The 18,942-nt window shown below is 36.1% G+C and overlaps 1 protein-coding gene across 1 annotated transcript; it reads left to right on the top strand.

Moving 5' to 3' along the window:
- The first annotated feature begins 15,316 nt into the window (after positions 1–15,316).
- Positions 15,317–17,171, top strand: LOC122019673 (7-deoxyloganetin glucosyltransferase-like). The gene is made up of 2 exons (XM_042577134.1): positions 15,317–16,005; positions 16,096–17,171. The coding sequence occupies exons 1-2, from the start codon at positions 15,492–15,494 to the stop codon at positions 17,028–17,030; spliced, it is 1,449 nt and encodes a 482-aa protein (XP_042433068.1). The 5' UTR covers positions 15,317–15,491; the 3' UTR covers positions 17,031–17,171.
- Positions 17,172–18,942: the final 1,771 nt, after the last annotated feature.

Raw genomic sequence — 18,942 nt, 5'->3', positions numbered from 1 at the left:
CTGAAAGCCTAAGCTTTGTAAACATTCATTATGAATAAAGAATCACATTTGGTCTAATTATCTACATTTGTTTGTAGTTGTTCATTTAATTTATATTGTAGATAACATAGTATGTGGTGTCACATACAGAAGATGATGTTATCAGTACCTTATAAATTATAAACAGTACGACCAGAATGGAAAGGAACAAACCATTAGAAGGTCGTAGTGTAATTAGGTATTAGTTTATCTTGACTATATAATTACACTAGTACACTCAGAGTGTATTGAGTAGGACCATTTGAGGTCGTTTCTTTTATACTGACTTTATAAAGGAACAAAGACCTCGGTTATTATGGAAGTGTGTGCTCTTAATCCTAATATAATAACAAGCACATATATTTGATATTTATTTCTTTAATTTATCAATGGGTGAGATTTAGTTCGATGAATCAATAAACCCGATAAGTTGGGAAATGGTATCACTTATAGTGTGTGTTGTTGATTATAGAAGGAAACTGTGTCCTAGAGATACTAGGTTGATAATGTCCCCAAGAGGAGCTCATAAGGATTGTCATGTTAAACCCTACAGGTGAACTTAGTCCGACATGATGATAAGGTTGAGTGGTACTACTCTTGGACTAAGATATTAATTAAATGAATTGTCAGTAACTCACTTAATTAGTTGACATTCGACATCTTAAACACAGGGAAACTAACACACTCATAATAAGAAGGAGCCCAAAAAATGTAATTTGGGATTGATGCGGTAGTTCAATAATAGTTCTCTAGTGGAATGAATTATTATTGATAAAATTAAATTGTGTGTTCGGGGTGAACACGGGATGCTTAATTTTATTGGGAGACCAAAACCAATTCCTCCTCTCGGTCCCTATCGTAGCCTCTTATTTATATATTACTATACCCACCTATACCCACCTTCATGCCCATGTTGTAGGGGCCGGCCAAGCTAGCTTGAGGATCAAGCTAGGGTCGGCCAAGCCTTGATCCATGGGTGGCCGACCCTAGCTTGAATCCAAGCTTAGGTGGCTGGCCCTATTAAATTAGAAAAGAATTTTAATTTTAAAATTTTCTTATGTGGAAGATATAATTTATTGGAGAGATTAAAAATTAAAATATCTTTTTTATAAGTTTCTACAAAAGATTAAAGAAAGAGATTAAATCTCTTTCCTTATTTGTAGATTGGAAGGATATTTTATTTTTCTTCTTTGTAAATTATTCACATGTTGAAAAATTAAAATTATAGAAATTTCTTTTTATCAACCATGAAGGGATTTTAAAGGGAAATTTTATTTTTTAAAATTTCCGAAGACAAATAAGGAATTTTAATTGTTGATTGAAAATTACCTTGTTTGCTCTCCATGAGGTGGCCGGCCATGATATGATTTAATAGGAAATTTTATTTAATTTTTATTAATTAATTCATGTAAAGGAAAGTTAAGGAAATTTTATTGTAATTAAATTTCCTTATTTGCCAAAGCTAAGGATTATAAAAGAGGGGGTTTTGGGAGCCTTCAAGGTGAACAACCTCTATTATTTTCTCCCTCTTTTCTTCCTTGAAGTGGCCGGCTCTTCCCTTTCTTTTCTCTCCATCCTTGTGGCCGAAACTCTCTTCTCTCTTGGAGATAAAGGTGTGGCCGGATTCTAGCTTGGAGAAGAAGGAGAGAAAGCTTGCATCCTTTGGAGCTTGGTTGTGGAATCTCTTCATCCTTGGAGGTGCTCTTGTTGTGGCCGAACCTTGCAAGGAGAAGAAGAAGGTGCTTTGATGGTATCTCATCTCGGAAGATCATTGCCCACACAACGTCCGAGGTTAGAAGAGGAATACGGTAGAAGACCTAGAGGTTTTTGCTTGAAAAAGAAAAGGTATACTAGTATTTAATTTCCGCATCATACTAGTTTTATCTTCATGTAAAAATACTAAATACGAGAGGCATGCGATTCTAGTATTTCGAATTAGTTTTCGATGTTGTGTTCTTTTATTTTTCTTTTCCTTGTGATTTGATTGTTCTTTTTGGTTGACCTAAAGTTATTTAAGGAAATTAAATATTAGCTTTCCTTAAAAGGCTTTGCCTAGGCGGTGATGGTTATTCCCATATCCAAGAAGGCCATGTGCCTCACCATGCAGTCCTGGAAGCCAATTCTGGAAATTAATATTTAATGAAATTAATAACCTAGGTGATTTGGATCGAACGTGTTAAGTTCCGCAGGAGATCCAAGTCTAAACCTAAAAGAACAAGTAAATTAAACTTTGGATCAAACGTGTTAAGTTCCGCAGGCGATCCAAGTTTAATTTAAAAGAACACATGGTAGCTAGGAAAGGTTCAGACCTTTGTACAAAATTTTTGTACAGTGGAACCGTTAGATTTTCCTAGTAGCAACCAACAATTGGTATCAGAGCTAGGGTTTTGCCTCTGTGTATTTGGTATTAGTTTAATTATGCACATGTCATACATAATTTAGGCAGGTTAATAGTAGGATGTGCTAACTTTGTGGATGCAGGATCCAACTATTATCGCTTATAGTTATTATGTGTGTGATTGGACCCTTGGACATGTCAAGGGTATTTTATTGTGTGTGCATGATTGTATTATAAAATACAGCAGGAGCTGTATTTAGTTTTATTAGGATTTTATTTTTGATCTAGTTACATGTACATTCCTTTCATGGAATATAGGATCGATGGATGTAAATTTTATTTTATGTTCGATCTAATTTACATGTACATTCCTTCGAGGAATATAGGATCGAAAAATGTAAAATTCTATTTATGTCACGGATCGAATCTTGCAAGGCGTGGAACCTTTTGAGGACCAGAGGCGCGGCGGAACAAGGAGCAAGATGGATGCGACAACTAGACCCGGTGGCAGTGGCCAAAGATGGCAGCAGCTAGGGATGAAAACACACGGAGGACAACAATAGATAAAAGCCATAATAGTTGAAAATTAGTTTTTCTATTTATTGCTTTTATATTGTGCTGTGTGTGCATGTTAGTATACATGTTTAGTAGGCTAGCATAATCAAAATTCCTCACTTTAAATAATTAAGTGAGAGAGGGATTTTAAATAAATTCCACGGTCTCCATTACTGGTTTGTAAGTGATGCAAACAAGCTTACGCGTTGGCTCTGAGTGCCTTCCTCCATATTGGATGAACTTGTTTGTGGATCACTAGAACAAACTTCCATTTTGGATGACTATAGGAAGTTAATTAAGAGCGTGTGATCTTCCCCATCGGAAGGGGCACAATCTTATTAATGGACTTAGTGTCAAGTAATGGTATACACTTAGGCACGTCTAATAGTATCCTCCCCATCGGAGTCACTGCTATTATTCGTGTGACCAAAGGAAACCAACTATTAATTTTATTTGTCAAAAAGTTAGGTTGACAAGATAATAAAATTAATGGGTTAAACCCTCCTTTTACAAATGTTGAATTTGTATATGTCCACACTATCGTGGCATACAAAATTCGCGGTGTTTTGAGGTGTTGGTTAATTTAAAATAGTATTGTTTGAGGAATCAATATTATTCTAAATTTAGAGTTCTGACCAAAAGTTATTTGTGATTCTTAGGATGACTTTCAACCCACTGGCCATCATACTAAAAGAGAACAGACTTACTGGTCCTAACTACATAGATTGGAAAAGGAACATGGACATTGTTCTTACTGCTGAAAGCTATAAGTTTGTAATGACTGAACCTTGCCCTGATACACCCAATGGTGAATCTACCCAAGAGGAGATTGAGTATCATAGGAAATGGGTAAAAGCAGATGAGATGGCGCGGTGTTACATTTTGGCTTCAATGTCAAATGTATTACAACATCATCATCAAGATTTACCAACAACCTATGATATTATGAACAATCTCAAGAAACTCTTTGGTCACCAGGATCGGGCCTCTAGGCAAGAAGTCATGAGAAAGATAATGATGACCACCATGCAAGAGGATACTCCCGTGAGGGATCATATTCTAAAGATGATGGCTTATCTAAATGAAATACAAATCCTAGGAGGAGAAATTGATGGGGAAACCCAGATCGATATGATCCTCCAAATGCTACCTAGAAGTTTTGAGCAATTCCGCCTGAATTACAATATGAATAAAAGGGTATATTCATTGGCGGAACTACTGACAGAACTTCAGGCAGCAGAAGGTTTGTTTCGTCACAATTCTCAGATTCACGATGCTGAAAATTGTTCTACTTCTAAACCGAAAGGAAAGAAGAAGAAGAAACAAGTTAGCTCAGCAAAGAAAGTGAATAAATCTCAGAGTACAGGACCTAAAGCTGGAATGAAAAGCCGAAGGGCAAGTGCTTCATCTGCAAGCAGTCAGGGCATTAGAAGGCGGACTGTCCTCGTAGGAATCAAAATAACAAAGGTATATCTCATGCTCTGGTTGTTGAAACATGTTTAGCGGTGTTATCTACCAACACCTGGTGTGTAGATATAGGAGCCACTGATCATGTCTGCAATTCTTTGCAGGGGTTCCAGGAAACCCGACGACTATATGAAGGAGAGATAACCGTCTACATGGGCAATGCTACTAAGGTGGCGCTGTTGTAGTGGGAGACGTCTACTTATCTTTTGATAGAAATAGAAAATTGATTTTAAGAAATTATCTTTATGTACCTAGTTTTAGAAAGAATTTAATTTCAGTTTCTAAACTATTTTTGGATGGATATTCTATTTCTTTTAATAACAATATAGTTATAAAGAGAAATAAAGTGATTATCTGTTCTGGTGCATTAGTTGGCAATTTGTATACTTTAAATCCAATTTCTCCCACAAAGCAAAATATGGAAATTTATAATACATCTTCTAACACTAATAAGAGAAAACAACCTTCGGAAATGAACCAAGCATATCTTTGGCATCTAAGGCTTGGTCATATTAACTTAAGTAGGATTCAAAGGCTTATAGCCGATGGACTCTTGGGTTCATTAGAGTTGGAAAACTTTCCAACTTGTGAATCTTGCTTGGAAGGTAAAATGACCAAGAGGCCTTTTAAGGCCAAGGGGTATAGAGCCAAAGAAGTGTTAGGATTGATTCATTCTGATTTGTGTGGTCCTATGTCGATCCAGGCGAGAGGTGGTTTTGAATATTTTGCCTCTTTTATAGACGATTATTCAAGATACGAATACATTGACCTAATGCGCCGCAAGTCCGAGTGCTTTGATAAGTTCAAAGAGTACAAGGCTGATGTGGAGAAATGACTAGGTAAAAGTATCAAGACACTACGATCTGATCATGGTGGCGAATACCTCTTAGGAGAGTTTAGGAATTACTTATCAGAGGCCGGGATTCAATCCCAATTGTCCGCACCTGGTACACCCCAACAGAATGGTGTCACAGAACGAAGGAATAGGACTCTTATGGAGATGGCTAGATCGATGATGAGTTATTCAGAATTACCAAATTCGTTTTGGGGATATGCTCTGGAAACGGCAGCGCACATTCTAAACTTAGTACCTTCTAAATCAGTATCTTCTACTCCCACAGAATTGTGGAATGGGCGAAAACCCAGTCTAAGACATATTCGGATTTGGGGTAGTCCAGCACATGTGCTGAAACTAGATGCTGATAAGTTAGAATCTCGTACAGAAGTTCGCGTGTTTGTGGGTTATCCCAGAGGAACGAAAGGTGGTTTATTTTATAGTCCTAAAGACCAGAAGGTCATTGTTAGCACCAATGCCCAGTTTTTAGAAGAAGACTATATAATTGATCACAAGCCTAGTAGGAAAGTTGTTCTAGAAGAACTTAGAGAGGATACATCTACTTTTGTACCAACAGTACAAGATGAAGTACCACAAGAGACTGCAACACGTGTCACACATGATACACAACCACAGACGGTGCCTCGTCATAGTGGGAGAGTTGTGAGGGAACCTGAGAGATTCATGTTTTTGGGAGAGTCTTCGGACTTGATCCCGGGTAAACATGAACCTGATCCCCGAACATATGACGAAGCACTCCAAGATATAGATGCAGTATCTTGGCAGAAGGCAATGAATTTTGAAATAGAGTCTATGTACTCTAATAAGGTCTGGGAGCTTGTAGAACCACCTGATGGTGTAAAAGCCGTTGGATGCAAGTGGATCTACAAAAGGAAAAGAGGGACAGATGGGAAGGTAGAAACCTTCAAAGCTAGGCTTGTTGCGAAAGGGTACACTCAGAAAGAGGGAATCGATTATGAGGAGACCTTTTCACCGGTAGCCATTCTTAAGTCTATCCGGATACTCTTATCCATTGCCGCTCATATGGATTATGAGATTTGGCAAATGGATGCCAAGACAGCTTTCCTTAATGGAAGTCTTGAAGAAAACATCCATATGAAGCAACCAGAAGGGTTCATTGAAAAAAGCAAAGAATATCTAGTGTGCAAGCTCAATCGGTCCATTTATGGACTGAAACAAGCTTCAAGGTCTTGGAATATCCGATTTAATGAAGTAATCTAGTCATATAGATTTATTTAGTGTCTGGATGAGTCTTGTGTATACAAGAAGTATAACGGAAACGTGGTGGTATTTCTTGTACTATACGTAGATGATATTTTGTTAATTGGCAACAATGTCAAGGTATTATCGGACGTAAGGGTATGGTTGTCCAAACAATTTGATATGAAGGACTTAGGAGATTGTGCACACATTCTTGGGATCAAAGTTTTAAGGGATCACAAGAAAAGAATTTCTCCTAATCCTTTTGATCTTGTTCATTCTAATGTGTGGAGGCCTTCTCCTATTACTACAAAAGGGGGATCAAGATATTATATTTTTTTATTGATGATTGCACTCACTATACTTGGGTTTATCTTATGAAACATAGATCTGATTATCTTACCATTTTCAATAACTTTAAAGCTCTTGTCAAAACTCAACATTCAGCAGTTATCAAGTGTTTCATTATGATTTGAGGGGCGAATATACTTCCAATAATTTTTCTCATTTACTTGCATTAGAAGGTACTATACATCAAATCTTGTGTCGAGAAACACCTGAACAGAATGGGGCTGTAGAGACAAAACATAGACATCTTGTTAAGACAACCTATTCATTCTTATTGTTTGCAGATGTTCCTAGTATTTTTTTTAGAGAAGTAGTTCTTACTACTACTCATGTAATTAATATGATTCCAACTTCTCACAATTCAGGTTTGTCTCCTTTTCAAAAACTATATGGTCATGCTCCTGATTATTCCTCTTTACGTGTTTTTTGTTATACTTATTTTGTTCTCCAACCACATGTTGAGCATGATAAGTTATCCTCTAAGAAGTCTATTTTATGTGTCTTCCTTGGTTATGGTGTTGGTCAAAAGAGATATCATTGTTTTGATCTAGTTAGCAAAAAATTATATGTCTCTCGTCATGTTGTGTTACTTGAGCATATTCCTTTCTTCTCCATACCTCTTCTATCACATGACATGAATAATACAGATCTTATTCGCATTGATCCCTTCAGTACCTACATCGAGGAAGCTTCCCCCACGGCTACTCTTCCATATGATGGCTTTATTGAATCTGGTATTATCGAGACATCTCCTCCACCTCCACCTTCCCCTCCTATGATTGTTCCTTCACCTCCAGAGATTGCAAACAATCCTATTCGTCAGTCTACACGTCCTCGTAAGTCTACTAAACTACCTGATTTTGCTTATTATTGTTATTCTACTTCCTTTGCCTCTTTTGTTGCCTCTATTCATCATCTTTCTGAGCCTTTGTCCTATAGATAAGCTGTTGGTAATCTTTTTTGGCAGATTGCTATGGACGAGGAATTAACTGCTCTGCATCATCCCCACACTTGGGATTTGGTACCTCTGTCACCAGGGAAATGTGTCATTGGTTCTCGTTGGGTCCATAAGATCAAAACTAAATCTAACGGTTCTATCGAACGGTACAAAGCTCATCTTGTTGTTAAAGGTTACTCTCAGGAGTATGACATGGATTATGAGGAAACTTTTGCCCCTGTTGCTAAAATGACCACTATTTGTATGTTAATTGTTGTTGCCTATGTTCGTCAATGGAAGATATCTCAGATGGATGTCAAAAATACTTTATTGAATGATGATCTTCAAGAAGAAGTGTATATGGTGTCTCCTCCTGGAATTAATCACCGATCTGGTGAAGTTTGCAGGCTTCGCAAAGCTCTCTATGGACTCAAACAAGCACCACGTGCTTGGTTTGACAAGTTCTCCACAGTGGTCATCTCGCTTGGTTTTCATCCTGGTAATCATGATTCAACTTTATTTGTCAAGTGCACCCATGCAGATCGTATACTTTTATCTTATATGTGGATGATATGATAATTACTAATGATGATTTTGATGGAATTGAGTCTTTGAAGTTTGAATTAGTTCGTTGTTTCGCTATGAAAGAATTGAGTTTACTATGCTATTTTCTAGGGATTGAGATCGCCTCTTCACCTAAAGGTTATCTCTTATCTCAGTCAAAGTACATAGCTGATCTATTTGAGCGTGCACGTTTCACTGACAACAGGGTAGTTGATACTCCCCTTGAGACTAATGCTAAGTACTCTCTATCAGATGGTTCTCCTTTGCTAGATCCTAACCTCTATCGTACAGTTGTAGGAAGCTTGGTTTATCTCATTATGACTCGTCATGATATTGCGTATGCTATACATGTGGTTAGTCAGTTTGTCACTGCACCCACCACAGTTTATTGGGTTGCTGTTCTTCACATTCTTCGATATCTTCGGGGAACTTAGTTTCAAAGTCTCTTATTCCCTTCTACTTCCTCATTAGAGCTCTGTGCATACTCTGATGCTGATTTGTCACTGGTTTCTATATTTTTCTTGGAGATTCTCTTATCTCTCGGAAAAGTAAGAAGTAAGATGTTATTTCGAAATCCTCTACAGAACCTGAGTATCGTGTGGCTACCACTACTTGTGAGATTGTTTGGCTACGTTGGTTGCTTGCAGATATGGAATTTTTTTTTTAATCAAGCTAAAAATTGTAAAAGAGAGACTAAAACATGACCTAGACGAGTATGCCACAAGTAAAAATTAGAAGAAGAACGACTCAATCAAAAAGATGACAAATCAACACTAGAAGCTGCAACATCTAGTACTTGAAGCTTATCCAAGACATCGAGTCCCCCTTGCTTATGACTTATCCCAATCACCTTCTGAGATTGTCGGTCCTGCACATAACAATTGGACGAAGAAAAAGATATTAAATATTCAGACTTAGAAAATTAACTAACAGAAACAAGATTAAGTGTAAGATTAGGAATATAATAGACATCAAGAAGAGACAAGCAATTTGTAACAACAGAACCAACACTTAATAATGACATTGGAGTACCATCAGCCGTCATAAATGATAAAGATGAATTAGAAAATAAGGAGATAAAAGATGATAAGTTAGGTGACATATGATGAGAGACTCCAGAATCTAAGATCCATAAAGAGGAAGATATACCTGATGTGTCGGAGGATGACAAACCTATATGAGAAGAAGCAGACATGGCAGAGGGCTGTGAAGCAAGGAATTGTTGTAACTGCTAAAGCATATAAGGATCTAAAGAGGGGGCAACCACTGCATTACTAGATTGAGATAGTCTATTTGGTGACTGTTGTGGTTGACGTTTTTGCTGCTACGATAATTTACCTTTGTTCAACAATAGTGACCATTGAGACTTTCAATGTCCTTTTTCTTTGCAATAAGCGCACTCATCACTAGAAACCTTCAAAGTCGACCTACTTTGATTATGTGGCATAGACCACTGTGGTGCTGCAAAAACAGATGGCGTAGATTGTGCAACATTCCTCTTATTAACTTGAGACTTAAGACAAATCTCCTCAGCTAGCAATTCATGTACTACTGAATCAACGGAAGGGAGATGACTATGATGCAAAATTGTTCCACGCAATCCTTCAAAGTCATCATGAAGAGCAATCAAGAATTGGACTAGACGTTGCTCTTCTCTACGAGTGACATAAGCTGGGAATGCTGCCAATTCTAAGGATTCTATAAGTGCTAATTGGTCTCATAGTTCTGATATGACAGAATAAAAATCTTGGATCTTCATATCTTGCTGCCAAATTGCACGTATATATGCTTCTAATTGATATTGTTTGGTAAAGTTAGACTGCGTGTATAATCTTATCAGATGATCCCAAACCTCTTTGGCTGTCTCGTATTTGGCCAACTGAGCACCAATGGAGTGTGAAACAAAATTATTGATCCATGTAATAATCTTCGCATTATCGGTCTTCCAAACATCCAACGACTTTGCATAATCATCAGCATTAATGTCTGTAGGTTGAACTCGCACACCTAAAACATATCCCCACATAGATTTTTCTCGCAGAAAATTTTTCATAACATATCCCCAATACGAATAATTTTTTCCATCCAATCAGACACTGATCGATTGAAGCGAATCTTCTATGCGGCCACTCATGATGATAGAACAAATTGTGTTCACGAATAACCGAACACCAAACAAAACCAAGTATTACAAAAACAAAAGAAATCCAATCAAAACTGAACGATTGCAATCCGCAAAAACTGTGGATCGAATTAACATTTCTTCAATCTAATTATAAAAAGCATAGAGATGAAGACTCTGATACCATGCAGAAATTGATGTCAAAGAAAAGTAACCGTCTTTATTGATGAATCCAAAAAAAAAATGATTGTTAGAAAATAAAGACTACAAAGTTTTATATAGTAAATTATTAAAAAAACTTAAATCCTAAATTAAAAAGATAAAAAATTAAATTATCCTAAGACTATAAAAAAATAATTCTAATTAAATAATCTAATAATTTTAACGTAGTCGGTAGTAGTATAAGTGCCCTAGAGTGAACATGTGCATTTAACAAGTGAAATGTATTAAATTGATTTATTTTTTATAATTTCATGTTAAATGATGAGTGAGCTGTGTTGATTAGATGGAGCATGGGAACACACCAATAAAGAAGAACAATTAATAAAGAAGAACAATTATGCACACCAAACTCATTAAATACATCCACTCTCTTTATATACTAATAAAGAAGGACAATTATGCTCACCAAACTCATTAAATACATCTACTCTCTTTATATGCTATGATCTATCATGTTAAAAGTGCATTTGATTGAAGATTATCTTTGATAATCTCGATTATTCATCTAAAATTATCAACGAAAATTCTGTTTGGTTTAGGTAATCGATGATTATCGAGTAATGTTCCATGCTCGACACGTAAGTAAAAGGGACATGCAATCCGGAATCGAAAAATCTCGGAAAACTAAGATTTTTTTTTATTCCGAGGTTAAGAAATTTTTTTTAACCAAAATACCCTCGAATATTAGAAAAATATGATAAAAAAGAAAAATATAAAGGAAAAACTAAAATAAATAAAAAACTAAAATAAAAAACTAAAATAAATAAATAACTAAAAAAAGGGAAAAAATAGAAAAAAAATCAATAAAATAATTTAAAAATGTTAAAAAAAACATAAAATAGAAAAATAGAAAAAACGTAAAAAAACTAAAAATAATAATAAAAAATGGAAAAAATAAAATAAAATAAATAAAAAACATAAAATAGAAAAAATTTAAAAAATAAAAAAAAAATCGTAAAAAACATAAAAAAAATTTAAAAAACTTTAAAAAAAAAATAAAAATAAAAATAAACACACAAAAATAAAGAAAAACGTGAAAAAGAAAAAATATAAAAAACATGGAGTGTAAATAATAATAATAATAATAATAATAATAATATGGTTGGTTTTGTAACTGAAAGTAATATAGTAAAATATTAAACTAGATTATTCATTAAAATCTTCAAACAAATAAGTTTTTGTTACATTACCTAGGTTGAACCAAACAACATTTGGTTATATTTTATTCCCAATAACCTTAATTATATGATTACTTGGTAATCACATAACTAAGGTTATACATGATAACTTGAACCAAACACGCCACTTACTCTCATAAATTTTAAAGTCAATTTTTAACCAATATAAAGTATCTTGTTGAATGTCTAATTTTTCCTTAAAAAAGTCATTAAATTAGAGTAAATTTTTCTCCTAATTTAATTATCTATATCTTACCATGGGACTAGCAATATTGAGACATTTAGGATGAATGATATCATCTTTTGCTCCAATATAATATATCATCCTAACCTCCACTTGCTGGCACAATTAGTTCATACAAGGGTATTACTATTAATAGACCTAAAGTCAATTCCAAGTTAGATACGGAATGACCCCTAGTTGCCTTAACCCCTCCTTGTAGTGTGACTATTGTTGACCAAAGTCTCCTGTGATTTAACTCCCTTCCATCCAGTAGGGGGTCACCCCGGAGGGGTTACTAAGGTGACGATTTCACCTTTTGCTACCTATAATATATTATTCTAGTCCCCACGAGTTGACGCAGTTGGTATTTGCATGGACATTTACTCCAATAGATCTTGAGGTCAATTTTTCAACGGATACAAAATACCTCGTTGAGTGTCTGACCTCCTCCATGCAAAAAAACCCACTATAAAAAAAACTAGAATAGTGAGGGAATTACTGACAAAAATAAATTCTATCGGTAAACTCCGATGAAATATGCTTTCCATCGGAAAATACCAACAGAAGTCATATTTCATCAGAGATTAACGACGGAATATGAATTCTGCCAAGAAAGCTGCAATCCAACACCCATTCCATAAAGGCTACTGACGGAATTGTAGTTCCGTTGGAAAGGGAATTGCCGACAAGTTGTTGTTTCCGTCGGGAAGGCAGCTTCTACCGATAGTATTGTAGTTCCATCGGAAAGGGGTTTACCGACGAACTGATGTTTCCATTGGGAAGATACTACAAACCCTAGTTTTTCATAGGGTTATTGACGGAATCCCAATTCCATCTGAAATCCTCCACGAAAATTGGATTTTGTCGGTAATCTACGATGAAATCTCAATTTCATTGGTAATCTCCGATGGAATCTCAATTCCATTGGTGAGCCTTAGTCAAAATCTAGGGCACAACCCTAATTTTTGGACATGCACGTGACTTCTTCCAGAATCTCCAGCTGCTCCGGCAATCTCCGATAAGTTTTCTCAACCTCGCCGTCTCTCCCTCTTCCCAAATCCAGCAGCGGCTAGCGGCTTTGCCTGTCGCCAGCATGCAATTAGTGCCTTTGTCGGCAGTCAGTGCACGACCGATGGCTTGGCCGACTGCTTGAACGCGGCCAATGGCCTGCCGCAAGTTGGGCGACCGCTTGGCCGAGGTTGGTAGCATGGCCGATTGGCAAAACGCAGGTGACAACTTGGCTGACTGCTAGCTTGCGGCCGGTAGCTTGGGTGGCCGTCGCTTGGGGGGCTGACAGCTGTTGGCTACGGCTGGCAGCGTGACCAATTTCCAAAACGTGGCCAGTGGTTTGGTCAACTGTTAGCTCACGCTCGGAAGGTTGGGTAGCCGTAGCTTGGCCGGCCGACAATGGTCTTGATCAAATAATCTAGCAAAACTGATTTGATCAAATAGTATAGCAAAATTAAATAATTAGATATTAGTTAAATGAGATGGAGTGGGAGGAATTAATGACGTTTGAGTAGCCTCACTTGGATTTGGATCTTAGATTCATTTTACAGGTCATGAATTTGTCTCTTTAAGATAAATTTTCTTATCATGCGACATCAATTAATTAATTAATTAAAATCTATTCCAACTTTGGTCATGGTTATTTAGGAGGAGATCATCTTGCGGTCTAGAGGATGCTCCCTTTTTATACATTGATGAGGATGCATGGCCCCCATCTTTTTTACAAATGGGGACCATACATCTCCACCAATACATGCATAAGGAGTATCCTCCGGACCGCAAATGTGGTCCATAGGATCTGGCATGGGTTAATCCTTATCTTTTTGAAGTTTTATTTTGATAAAATATCAGTAGTAATTTTTCCCCAAACAAATTGATGTCTTTCATACGTGCTGTGTTTGGCTCAAATCCAATTCACAACTAATTTATGGTTTCTAAATACCTTTGTTTAGGCATAAGTTACCATTCACTAAAGAAATTAGGTAATCCATGACCTACTCATAAAATAGGTCATAACTGTCTGCTATATTTTTTCTATTAACATGCACAATTTTGTAAAATTATCAAATTAACTCCATACTAACTAATATTAACTTAAACAAAATAAAAAATACATTAAATAAAATCACTTTACCTGGGTTTAACCAATTAGAGATACATAATTGTTGGGCTCAAGCCGGCTCTTATTTGGCATGTAAACATTTCGATTAGGAAGTAGAAATGGGAGGTAAATCAACGGCGTACTTAAATTAGGTAAAGAAAGATAAATTATAAGATTAATTTATAATTAATTGTCAAATTAGTTAAGAGAGGGAATGATTTTTTTCTAATGTATCTATCAAAAATTTTATTATAATGTCTTTATACTCTAATCAACTAGTATCCCGTGGGATAAAAATGAGCTATCTGTGAATTCCAGCACTCGATCACAGTGTCACCGTAGAGCACCATCGACCCAGAAGATGATAACAAATTTAAAATTTATATGATAACCCTTATGGCAAATTTAAAATTTAAATGGGAGATTTAAGTTGGAGATAATAGTAATAAAAAAATAATATCGTTTATCTCAAACAGTTAATATCGTCGATCTCAAGGTAAATCATAAATGGATAAATCACATGAGATATTTTACCTTAAAATAATATGTTAAGTCCCATATTGAAAAGATTTGATAAAGATCATAAAATTAAAAGGATGCATGATATCTTCATTAACATGAAGTATTTTGGTAAAAGTCCAAGAGCAAAGTCATAAAGATTTAGGCCTAAAGTAATCAATATCATATTATTATAAAGATGTAGACATTTTTCGATCCCAATAAATAGTATTAAATCCATGGTCCGATACTCGCATGGAGGCAACTTAAAATATAATATATGGGGTTCATCTTTATAATCTAGATTATAAAACTATATTATTTTTTAATTTAAATTATATTACATTATAATTTTAAAATTGTATCAAATAAAATAATTAATATTATAATATAATCTTAATTAGAAGGTAAATTATTTTCTACCCAACTTAAAGCGTCTACTTATCTCTCTTCCTCCAAATCTCAAGAGGAACGTTCAATTAAATCGAATAAATTACATGACGTGGGCTCATGTGACCCGACAGAATTCAATAGAGCTAGCGACAGCAGCAAGAGCAGAGCGGCCACCCCAAATAACCCACGAATACCGATATCAGTAAACAAGAAAGCATCTTGGTCAGTGAAAACTATTTGCCATAATGATAATAAGGTTCTATATAAAGATCAAAAGACTCATCAGAGGTGCATCGAAAGCTTTGTCTGAGGATTATTTGCACTGCAACAGCAACTAATTAATCTCATTATCGTATTTTCTTCAATTGTCAGCTTTTATTAGTACAAGATTGTTCGAGATCTATAAAGCTCGAATTGGCTCGTCCATGTTAGTTTCTATTCCGAGTCAAACAAGACCAAGACATGGAGCGCTCAACCAAAGCTCATCTCGTGTGCATGGCAGCCCCTGGTCAAGGCCACATCAACTCCATGCTCAACCTCGCCAAAATCCTCCACTCCAAGGGCTTCTTCGTCACCTTTGTCAACACCGAGTTCGTCCACCGTCGCTTCCTCAAGAATCCTGAATCACTCGCCTCCCTCGACGGCCTCCCTGACTTCTGCTTCGCCAGCATCCCCGACGGGATGTCACCCTCCAACGACAGCGACGAACATAAACAAGACATTCCTAATCTCGTTCTAGCAACCAAAAACAACTGCTCTGCTCCTTTTCTCAAGCTTTTATCTGCAATGAACGATCCGAACTCTGGTGTGCCGCCCGTTAATTGCGTGATCTCAGACTCCTTCGCTAGCTTTACCCTTGATGCCACCACCAAATTGGGGATCCCTAATGTATTTTACTGCCCATGTAGCGTGTGTGGCTTCATGGACTTCTACTACTGCAAGGAGTTGATGGAGAGGGGAATCATCCCATTGAAAAGTAAGTATAGCTAAAGTTGAAAGATGGCTCTAGACAGTCAACTAATGCTTCATGGTCAAATTAATAACAGTAATAATTTGTTTATATTAGGCGAAGATGATCTTACAAATGGTTACCTGGATACCGTCATTGATCGGAGACCAGGCATGATAGAAGTCCGAATGAGAGACTTGACAAGTTTCGTACGAACCACCAACCGAGAGGATATATTGCTCAACTTTATCATTGATGAAACTCATGCATCTCACCAAGCCACAGCAATCATCTTCAACTCGTTCTCCGAATTAGAATCACCACTTCTTGACGCATGCTCATCGATGCTACCTTCAGTATTCGACATCGGCCCCATGTGCCTGCTTTCTCAGTACATTTCTAATGATTCATCAATCACATCGTTCGGTAGATTAAACCTTTGGAAAGAGGACTTGGGTTGCTTGGAATGGTTAGACGAAAAGGAACCGGGTTCTGTGTTGTATGTCAACTTTGGTAGCATGGCAAACTTGACGAGTAAACAGCTCTTGGAGTTCGCATGGGGTCTGGCCAACAGTGCATGCCCGTTCCTTTGGGCTATTAGGCCTGGCCTTGTTGAGGGCGCAACGACGTTGTTGCCACAAGAGTTCTCGGAGATGACCAAAGGAAGGAGCTTCATTACAAGCTGGTGCCCGCAACAGAGAGTGTTGTCTCATGCCGCAGTCGGAGGTTTCTTGACCCACTGCGGATGGAATTCTACAACGGAGAGCATTTCCGCAGGGGTTCCCATGATCTGTTGGCCATTCTTTGGGGATCAGCAAATAAATTGCAGGTACATATGCTCGGTTTGGGGCATTGGGATGGAGATTAATGAAGATGTAAAGAGGGAAGAGGTGGCGAGATTAATCGAGAAGCTGATGAGAGGGCAGAAGGGGAAGGAGATGAAGAAGAAAGCAATGGAATGGAAAGAGAAAGCATTTGAGGCAGCCAAACCTGGTGGTGGATCTTGGATAAATTTAGAGAGGCTCATCAAGGAGATAATTACAAAAGAGTGAAAGAAGATTAGAAGAAGAACAACATATGAATATAAGAACTATTACGTTAATGGAATTCTACTTTCTCATAATTTTTATGTCTTGTATCAGTGTAATCCGAATTTCTATATTGAATAAATATACGTGTCGTTGAATACTGCACCAACGTATTTAGGAAGATGGGGTCCTTGACCGACAATCTATCATTCTATCATATTATCCCTCTGTTTTTTTTTTTACATGCTGATGTTGTGATTTATTTTTCTCATGTTGACCTTGAGTCGGATATGGTGAAGATGTTGGGAGCTAGCATTTCATCTTTTTATCACAATATTATCCCTTTTTTGCTCCTACGCCAAGATATAATCAACTTGAATATAAGGTAGGTAGGTATCCACATCCCACCTCACTACTAAACAAATCCTAATTACTTTTTCTCAAAAATACCCTTAAATGAAAAGTCTAAAATACCCTTTTATAAGATTTATAAAATATCTCTCTTTTTTCTTTTTTTTCCCCCTTTTACCTCCTCCTTTTCTCTATTTTTTTCTCTCTATCTATTTTGTTTCTACAACCTAATATCTCCTAAAATATAAATATTACAGTAACAAATCAATAATGACACATAAAAATTCAATTCCCACAAACAATATAAATTTTTTTCCTATGCAATATAATTATATATTTATATTTTCACGATTTGAACTATAACAGTCTGAAGTGATTCAAACGTGTAGTGTTCAGCCATACCACGCCAAACACCTTGAGCAACGTTCAACTATTAGAAATCAAACATAACAAAATATATTTAGGGTGTAAATGTTGAATGATTGCCCTAATGTTGTTGAGCATAGATTAATACATTCGACATCTTAGTAAGGAATGTGTGTAGTAATGTTCATCCACTTGTAGCTAAAATACTAAGGCAATGTTTAGCTTTGTCTGGTTGAACACTGGGTGAATAATATATTTTAATATGTATTTTTACATAATCATTTTGTAAAGTCTATATTTGTAATGTTATGATATTTTTTTAATTTTTATTAGAAATCAAATACATGATTTATGGAGTCTAAAGAAAGATGTGAGAATATAAAAGATGAAAAGAATGTGATCCAAAAAGAGAGCAACGTTGGAACAAAGAAGCGTGGTTGTCCATTTTTAATTAAAGGTAATATTCATTAACGGGCCATAAGTTTTGAATGTTGTTTGCGGTGTGCATAATCATCCTTGTGTGGTGTAATTAGAAGGTCATCCATTTGCCGGATGCTTATCACGTGCTGAGGAGAAGTTGGTGGTTGCCTGTCAAAGAGCCGTAGTCGATTGAAAGATATATTAAGCATGTTAAAAGTGAGATTTTCTAAAAATTAGTCGACGATGAAGACAGTTTATAATGCATGACAAAAGCATAAAACAATCGAGCAAAGAAGTTGATCACAAATGCAATACTTTATGACAAAGCTGAAAGAGTATAACTATTTCTACCATCATAGGCGGCGCGAGGAAAATAACACAGTGAAGAATATTTTCTTTGCTCACCTGACGAGTATTGACCTGTTGAGTGCTTTTTTGATGCCGGACAAGATAGCGACTATCCTACGGGCTGACCAGAAGAGGAAAATTGAGGAGAAGATAATATAATAAGAGGAACCTCCAAAAAAAAAAACTTTTTATTAAAACTAGAGGGTTGATCCCTTAATATCTAAATATAACTCTTATATAGACCACAACTTAAGACTCAAATAAGGAAAAAAAATACAATTAACATATCTTAATTCTAATTTTGTAAAGAAAGGAAATATATTTTTATCTGAAAAGGAAAGTAATTAGCTTAATGATCTTAACTCAAATCAAGATGCAGATCAAGACAAATCATCTCTAAAAAATACTAGAAATATAAAAATTACCCTAAATACCCAAAAAAATTTTACCA

The sequence above is a fragment of the Zingiber officinale genome, chromosome 1A (genome assembly GCF_018446385.1).
Source record: "Zingiber officinale cultivar Zhangliang chromosome 1A, Zo_v1.1, whole genome shotgun sequence".
Lineage (NCBI taxonomy): Eukaryota > Viridiplantae > Streptophyta > Magnoliopsida > Zingiberales > Zingiberaceae > Zingiber > Zingiber officinale.
The sequence above is the reverse complement of the archived record's forward strand: the minus strand, read 5'-3'. Positions and strand labels throughout refer to the sequence as shown.